Source organism: Denticeps clupeoides, chromosome 1 (assembly GCF_900700375.1).
Source record: "Denticeps clupeoides chromosome 1, fDenClu1.1, whole genome shotgun sequence".
Lineage (NCBI taxonomy): Eukaryota > Metazoa > Chordata > Actinopteri > Clupeiformes > Denticipitidae > Denticeps > Denticeps clupeoides.
The window spans coordinates 3,138,289-3,147,225 of record NC_041707.1 but is presented as its reverse complement, the minus strand read 5'-3'; the positions used below and the strand labels follow the sequence as shown (position 1 = coordinate 3,147,225).

The following is an 8,937-nucleotide window of genomic DNA, read 5'->3' as shown; positions in this document are numbered from 1 at the left end:
TTTCCGTATTATTGATTCCGAGGCCGTCACGTTTTAACGTCTGACATTCTCACGTAAGTAAGTAAGTAAGGCTTAGTCGTATAATAAAAATAAACACACCAGCGTTTCGGTTACTTAGAAGATCCCTGTTTTCCAGACTACTTATTAGCGAACTATTTGAAGTATTTCGGTCCGGTTATTGTGGTGTGAGGAGAAATGCGCGCCCTGGCCCTTTAAGAGTAACAACGTTGCCGTCCTCTTTCTCCTCCTCCATCATCGTCATCATCATCATCATCATCATCATCATCATCATCATCATCACCGGGAGTAACCGCCGTGATGAACGTGTGACCCGCTGCTGTCCGGTGGAAACATGTCCGCCGCGGCGGAGGACGACAGCGGCCCCCGGGAGCGGCCTGCCGCGGACCCGCCGCCCGGCTCCCGTGTCTGGGGGTTCCTCCGCGCCGCGGTCGCGTTGCTGGCGGTCCCCCTGCTGGGTTTCGCCGTGAAGAGTTACCAGGACGGAGAGCTGCTGAGGAGACGCGTGAGTCCGCCCTGTGCGTTGTTAGAACGTTGACTGGAACGTTCCTTCCAAGGAGAACCCGCCACGTCGGTTCCTCCGCTTTTATTACAGCGCCAGATGTTTGCAGAAGAAGAAGATGGACTGGGGGGCTGGGCGCTCATCAGACCACCCTCCATTTCACTCGCGTCCTTCTGCACGCACTCATTCCAAAAAAACTAACTTAATGAACTAACCAGCTAACTAACTCTCAAAGCTCGATGGAGAATCTCAGCTCTTCTCCAAAACTGCCTGGTCCCAATCAGACAGCAGCAGCAGATGAGAGTTCTCCTCACGCCATGAGGCTTCTCACCACAACTTTATACACACACCTCACCATGTTCAGAACCGGCCGTAACGTTCTAACGCTTCACCACCGTGTTCAGAACCGGCCGTAACGTTCTAACGCTTCACCACCGTGTTCAGAACCAGCCGTAACGTTCTAACGCTTCACCACCGTGCTCAGAACCAGCCGTAACGTTCTAACGCTTCACGACAACGTTCAGAACCGGCCGTAACGTTCAAACACGTCACCATGGTGTTCAGAACCATCAGAACCACTCGTAACGTTCTAACATGTCACCACCGTGTTCAGAACCGGCCGTAACGTTCTAACGCTTCACCACCGTGTTCAGAACCGGCCGTAACGTTCTAACGCTTCACCACCGTGTTCAGAACCGGCCGTAACGTTCTAACGCTTCACCACCGTGTTCAGAACCAGCCGTAACGTTCTAACGCTTCACCACCGTGCTCAGAACCAGCCGTAACGTTCTAACGCTTCACGACAACGTTCAGAACCGGCCGTAACGTTCAAACACGTCACCATGGTGTTCAGAACCATCAGAACCACTCGTAACGTTCTAACATGTCACCACCGTGTTCAGAACCGGCCGTAACGTTCTAACGCTTCACCACCGTGTTCAGAACCGGCCGTAACGTTCTAACGCTTCACCACCGTGTTCAGAACCAGCCGTAACGTTCTAACGCTTCACGACAACGTTCAGAACCGGCCGTAACGTTCAAACACGTCACCATGGTGTTCAGAACCGTCAGAACCACTCGTAACGTTCTAACATGTCACCACCGTGTTCAGAACCGGCCGTAACGTTCTAACGCTTCACCACCGTGTTCAGAACCGGCCGTAACGTTCTAACGCTTCACCACCGTGTTCAGAACCGGCCGTAACGTTCTAACGCTTCACCACCGTGTTCAGAACCGGCCGTAACGTTCTAACACGTCACCATGGTGTTCAGAACCACTCGTAACGTTCTAACGCTTCACCACCGTGTTCAGAACCGGCCGTAACATTCTAACACGTCACCATGGTGTTCAGAACCATCAGAACCACTCGTAACGTTCTAACGCTTCACCACCGTGTTCAGAACCGGCCGTAACGTTCTAACGCTTCACCACCGTGTTCAGAACCGGCCGTAACGTTCTAACACATCACCATGGTGTTCAGAACCATCAGAACCACTCGTAACGTTCTAACATGTCACCACCGTGTTCAGAACCGGCCGTAACGTTCTAACGCTTCACCACCGTGTTCAGAACCGGCCGTAACGTTCTAACGCTTCACCACCGTGTTCAGAACCGGCCGTAACGTTCTAACACGTCACCATGGTGTTCAGAACCACTCGTAACGTTCTAACGCTTCACCACCGTGTTCAGAACCGGCCGTAACATTCTAACACGTCACCATGGTGTTCAGAACCATCAGAACCACTCGTAACGTTCTAACGCTTCACCACCGTGTTCAGAACCGGCCGTAACGTTCTAACGCTTCACCACCGTGTTCAGAACCGGCCGTAACGTTCTAACACATCACCATGGTGTTCAGAACCATCAGAACCACTCGTAACATTCTAACATGTCACCATGGTGTTCAGAACCGGCCGTAACATTCTAACACGTACCACCGTGTTCAGAACCATCAGAACCGGCCGTAACGTTCTAACGCTTCACCACCGCATTCAGAACCATCCGTAACGTTCTTCAGTGGTGGCCTAGAGGTTAAGGAAGGTTGCCGAATCCCGATGCGCCGAGGTGCCACTGAGCAAATCACCGTCCTCACACACTGCGCCTCTCATGGCTGCTCACTGCTCACTCAGGGTGATGGTTAAACTCAGGGGACACATTTCGCTGTGTCACCGTATGCTGTGCTTCACTTTACTTTATTTGATGAAACGACGGGCTGCGGATTGGCCCGTGGTTTTTAGTTATTCCGGGTCGTTGATCTGTGAATATGGGCTCACGCTCTGTCCTCTCCGTCCTCCGTCAGGACGCGGGGCTGAAGGCGCTGGGCGCGGACGGCCTTTTCCTCTTCACTTCCCTGGACGCGGACCGGGATCTTTATCTCAGCCCGGAGGAGTTCAAGCCCATAGCAGAGAAACTCACAGGTCCGCCATGCCCGTGCTAACATGCCAGTTGCCGCGCCAAGGAAGTGACCGAACTCTCTCTGGATCTCTGTGATGTAGGGATGGTCACGCCCAGCGACTACGAGGAGGACGTGACCTCTGACCCTGATGGAGAGACCCTAACCGTGCGAGCGAAAATGCAGCCTTTGTTGTTGGATTCTATGACCAAGAGCAAGGATGGCTTTTTAGGGGTAAGTCTCTTTTACATTTACAGCATTTACCAGACGCCCTTATCCAGAGCGACTTACAATCAGTAGTTACAGGGACAGTCCCCCCCTGGAGACACTCTGGGTTAAGTGTCCTGCTCAGGGACACAATGGTAGTAAGTGGGCTTTGAACCTGGGTCTCCTGGTTCACAGGCGAGTGTCTTACCCACTAGGCTACTACCACCTCCTTTTACAGCTTTTAGTTTGAAAGTGAACACTGTGCATCCGTCAGGACGGTCCCAGTCGACACATTTTGTTTAGTTAATGTAATAATTGTGTCAGATAGGGGTGTGTATTAACACGGTATCTCACGATACGATACGATACATATCGCCATAAACTGTGGTACTGTATATACTGCGAGACTCTACAGTTTGCTGAAAATGTGAATACAAGATGCTCTGTACGATCTGGCTGATCATATTACAATTAATAATTCAGCCAAAACAACACGGAACAAACTTTTAACTGCATTGTCTTTGTATTTTAACACACTGAATTAGTGGACACCAAAAACATTCAGATAAAAGTGAGTTGTAAACTAGATTTAAACACAGTGATTGACGGCGCCTGTCTGACCCTGATTGGCAGGTCGTTCCATAGACGTGGGGCGGCCACTGCAAAGGCCCTGTCGCCTCGGTGCTTGTAATGTTTGTAATGTGTGTAATGAACCGGCCCTGGTCTGAAGACCTGAGAGAACGGGGTGGAGGGTAAGAACGGAGAAGGTCTGACAAATAGGCTGGAGCTGCGACGTTCGGAGATTTAAAACTAAATAAAAGAACTTTTAAAACAGACTAAAACAGTCAGCCATTGTAGTGATACTAAGATCGGGATTTTTTTGTTATCTCACCTATTTGTACCAGTGAGGAAACGTGCACTTGCATTTTGTACTAACTGTAGGCGACCTAGACCTAACCCCAAAAAGCAACAAATTACAGAAGTCAAAGCGGGACGTAATGGAAGCGTGAATCACTGTTTCCAGATTTCGTTTGGAAAGGACTGGCTTGAGTTTGGTCAGGCGCCTCAGCTGGGTTTAAAAAAAAAAAAAAAGCACGATTTTACAATATTGTTAACCTGTGCATCCATTTTTAGAGTTGAGTCCATTTTAACACCTAGGTTTGTGTTCAGTGGGCTAGGGAAGCGAGGTCAGTACAGGGGTCACCACTGCCAAAAAGCACACATTCTGTCTTAAAGGCCATCAGTCAGACAGTCGAGGGGAGGTCGGATAGAGCACCGCTTGTTACGCTTAACGGGAAAATAGACTTGACCGTCATCTGCATAGAAATGAAAAGAAACGTTGTGTTTTCGAAAAATAGCTCCAAGAGGAAGAAAGTGCAATGTCGCCATGTAAAATATTGTGATATATTTCTGCGTCGATATTTTCGAACACCTCTAATATCCACTGTATTGTAAGAAGGCATGGCTACACATGACGAATTAAATGACTATCCTACATTCTGTATTAGAAAATTGTAGTTCACAGACAAACAGCATGGACCGTAGTAGCCTAGTGGGTAACACACTCACCTATGAACTGGAAGACCCAGGTTCAAATCCCACTTACTACCATTGTGTCCCTGAGCAAGACACTTAACCCCGAGTGTCTCCAGGGGGGGACTGTCCCTGTAACTACTGATTGTAAGTCGCTCTGGATAAGGACGTCTGATAAAAGCTGCTGTAAATGACAAACACTGTACATTTACATTGATTGCCACCGTTTGGAAGTATTAATCTTGGCTGCCTGAGATTGTGGATGACTTTTTCTGCCTTTCCAGGTCACTCACAGCTCCCTCAGCGGGCTGCGCTCCTGGCAGAATCCCGCGGTGTCCTCCTCCACGTTTCCAGCCAGCCAGTTCAAGGTCTTCCTGCCCCCCAGCAACAAGGGTGCGGTCGGAGACACGTGGTGGGTGGTCCCCAGCGAGTTAAACATCTTCACTGGCTACCTGCCCAACAACCGCTACCAACCTCCGACGCCACGGGGCAAAGAGGTGCATTGTGGTCCTTGAGGAGTCAGAATGTGCCATGACGTGTTCACCGTATGAATGAGGGCGTGTCTTTGTCATCTCCTCAAGGTTCTCATTCACTCCCTGCTGAGCATGTTCCACCCTCGGCCCTTTGTCAAATCGCGGTTTGCCCCTCAGGGAGCTGTCGCTTGCATTCGGGCCATAAGTGACTTCTACTATGACATTGTGTTCAGGTGACGAAGTGGGACATAAATAACGTGTGTAATATTAGATATTATTTTAGTTTACTGTCCTGCTCTGACCACTCACGTCTGTCCGCAGAATCCATGCTGAGTTTCAGCTGAACGAAGTCCCAAACTTCCCCTTCTGGTTCACGCCGGGACAGTTTACAGGCAACGTTGTTTTGTCACGTGATTCGACCCACGTCCGCGAATTCCATCTCTACGTCCCCAGTGACAGGTGAGCATGGCCATGTCCTGTGAGAGCGATTACAAAAAATGACGTTTCATTAACGACGTCTGGATCTGCAGGTCCCTTAATGTGGATATGGAGTGGCTGTACGGGGCCAGCGAGAGCAGCAACATGGAGGTGGACATCGGCTACTTGCCGCAGGTATGGACTCGTTTCCACTGCTTCCATCATGAACTGCTCTGAAACGTGATGTGCATGGCCGTTTGTCCTCCTCAGATGGAGCTTCGCTCTGCGGGACCTTCGGTTCCTTTAGTCATTCATGACGAGCAGGGCAATGTGGTTGACACCCAGAAGCAGGGCGGTGAACCTATTCACTTTGTCTTCGAGGAGATCCACTGGACTGCTGCAATTAGTCGGGAGGAAGCTGCCAGACACGTTGAGGTCACCTTCTATCCCTTCAAGAAGGTACGGACATAAGGAATGTCATGAAATGACAAAACATTGTTTAAAGTGAAGTGATTGTCCTCTGCTTTTAACCATCACCCTTGGCCAGCAGTGGGCAGCCATGACAGGCGCCCGGGGGACATGTGTGGGGACGGTGCTTTGCTCAGTGGCAACCTTCTGATTACGGGCCCGTTTCCCCACCCGCCAGGCCACCACTGCCCCTTCATCAACCTTGTTCACAATTGGATGGCTACATTAAATGCATTAAACTTCACTTGAAGTTTAATGCATTGCGTCTTTTCTGTCGTTAAGCAACCATACCCTGGAATTTTTTGCCATTCCTAAGCTGAGCATGACGTATCCCTTTTTTTTTCCCCCCATTCGTTTTTCCTCATCTCTATTCATTATTCCTCAGGTCTCTTATCTGTCGTTCAGCGAGGCCTTCAACCGAGCCCAAGCAGAGAAGAAGTTGGTGCACTCCATTCTTCTTTGGGGAGCACTGGACGATCAGTCGTGCTGAGGTGAAGTTTCTATAATTCATTATTTGAACGCAAATTTTATAATTAGTTGGCCTAAGGTAGAACATCAGGAGCAAGTGTCACACATTGACACTATGGTATGGTGAACTGATTCGAGTTCAGCGGTCACTTCTTCTCTCTCCTCTACTTCGACAGGTTCCGGGCGAACTCTCCGGGAGACAGTCCTGGAAAGTTCGCCCGTCTTGGCTTTGCTCAACCAGAGCTTCATCAGCAGCTGGACTTTGGTCAAAGAGCTGGAGGACCTGCAGGTATTTCAGATACCTTAAAAAAAACCCAAAAACAAATCCAATCTGCAATTTTCATAAAAGGCTCAATTTTGTAACCTGTGTTGTTCAGGCTGATGAAGGAAACCTGGTTTTGAGTGAAAAGGCCCGTTTACACCTGGAAAAGTACAGTTTCCCTGTGGAGATGATGGTTGCGCTGCCGAACGGTACAGTGGTGAGTCCCGTGGTTCTGTATTCAATACGCGTCCTTGCAGTTTTTACATCATAGAAAAAGCTGAAGACACAGGACTATGAAATAACACGTGTGAAGTTATGTAATAAACAGGGTCTCTCTAAGGGAGCTTTTTTTCTATTAATATATTTATAATTTTCTACAAAAAATTATGGCATCAGCACAATGAAACACTATATAGCAAATAACAGTCAAATTACAGCGTAACCTAACATGATTTAAAAAAATATTTTGCATGAAACGGAAGTGTTCCCCCTCCCAGTAGTCTAGGTCAGGGGAGAGAAAAAGGTAGGAGTGGTGGGGCAGCAGGGGGACAAATAAAGACACAAGTTTAGAGTGTGTGGGGAGGGTACTTTGCTCAGTGGCACCTTGGCCGTTCAGGATTCGAACCGGCAACCTTCTGATTATGGGGCCTCTTTCTTACCCGCTGGGCCACCACTACTTTCCAGCTGTATAGCTGTATGTCCTTTAGTCACCTAGTTGTATAAGTTGTAGAAAAGAAGTAAAAGCCAGGACGTCCAGCTGCTTTGAGCTATATTGAAAGTAAAATATGGCAATTTGAGGGGAAATTGATGTAGTTTTGGAGAGAACCTTAGATAAAATGTAAATAGTGTGAGTGCAATATGAAGTATTACGAACCCCACCAGTCATCATCTGAATCCAGTCCCAACTCAGAGTTGGAAATTGCCAAATGATAAAAGTATATTGTAAACCATAGAAACGAGTGCAAATCAGGGAGATTTTGCTGCGACTACAGCATTTAACATTCTTGACTTCTCTCACAAACTTAAGTTGGACAACAGTCCTGAAGGTTTATGCTGATCACTTTCTTATTATTCACTCATGTTAGTGATGTACATTTATCGCAACACAATAAAAAAGGTTTTTAAAAAAAAAAAAAAGTTTTAAATATGTACAATTATTTACTCACATGGATGGAAATAAAGTGAATTTTAATAAGTATGATGAGCGGTAATTGTTGTATGAAACTTGTCATTTAAATTTCCCAGGTCCATCACATTAATGCCAACAACTTCTTGGACCAGACTTCAATGAAGCCAGAAGAAGACGAGGCTCCGTTCAGCTTCTCCGGAGGGTTTGAAGACCCCTCCACTTCTACATACCTGCGCTTCCTGGAGGAGGGGCTAGAGAAGGCTAAGGAATACCTGGAACCATAAAGACTTTATCAAGAACTTGCACGTGTTTGCATTGCAGGAGCAATGATGTAGCCACATTAAGAAGGTTTTATTATATCAAGAATGTGCGTGCTTTGGAAGACTGTTTCCAGTCCAAAATAATGAACAAAACCATAATAGTGCATTTGGGGTTTCTTTTAGTATTTTTCCAGAACCCCCGTTCTCAGATTGATTATCTTATTACTCTTTTGAGGATACAGGACTGGTTCTGCTGCTGCCTGTTGGGTTACGGCACTTTGTGACGGCCTGGTCTGAAAACCCGTACCTGGGTGAGACGAGGTCTGATGTCTGTGTTGTCGCCAGAGGAGGCAGCGGCAGCACTCGGTCCCTGTAAACGGCCAGCGGCCGGGAAGTGACAGGGGGACACATGGCTGAGTTCTAACTCACTAATCTGCATTCACGTAGTGTGGCAGCAATATTAATGCACAACTCTTTATACACTATTAGCGTGGACTTTTAGCAGCTATTAAACCACAATTATGTCCAATCTGATGTTCTGATTGGCCAAGAGGAATCGTAGGACCCAGTCTGCTTTATTCACATTGTTTAGGTCATGTGACCAGCTGCTGGCAGCTCCACATTGCTGAGGAACAGCTGGATCGGAGATGAACAGTTTTATCTTAACTTTTGTTTTTCCCACAGTAAGAAAATGTTAAATCCTGTTCAGTTCTCATGCTGGATGTTGCGGTAAATTATTTTCTATTCAAACTGTTTTTCATAATAAAGTCTGTGTGTGTGTTTGGAGGAAGGAGAACACGTGTTCAGC

General features: G+C 47.7%; 1 protein-coding gene across 1 annotated transcript; it reads left to right on the top strand.

Annotated features, from left to right (window-relative positions):
* Window positions 1-272: 272 nt before the first annotated feature.
* Window positions 273-8,935, top strand: selenon (selenoprotein N). The gene is made up of 12 exons (XM_028977209.1): window positions 273-523; window positions 2,820-2,937; window positions 3,016-3,146; window positions 4,937-5,149; window positions 5,234-5,358; window positions 5,447-5,584; window positions 5,656-5,737; window positions 5,813-6,001; window positions 6,396-6,501; window positions 6,655-6,767; window positions 6,856-6,957; window positions 7,986-8,935. Exons 1-12 carry the CDS (start codon window positions 353-355, stop codon window positions 8,151-8,153), a joined length of 1,656 nt encoding a protein of 551 aa, XP_028833042.1. The 5' UTR covers window positions 273-352; the 3' UTR covers window positions 8,154-8,935.
* The last annotated feature ends 2 nt before the right edge of the window (window positions 8,936-8,937 follow it).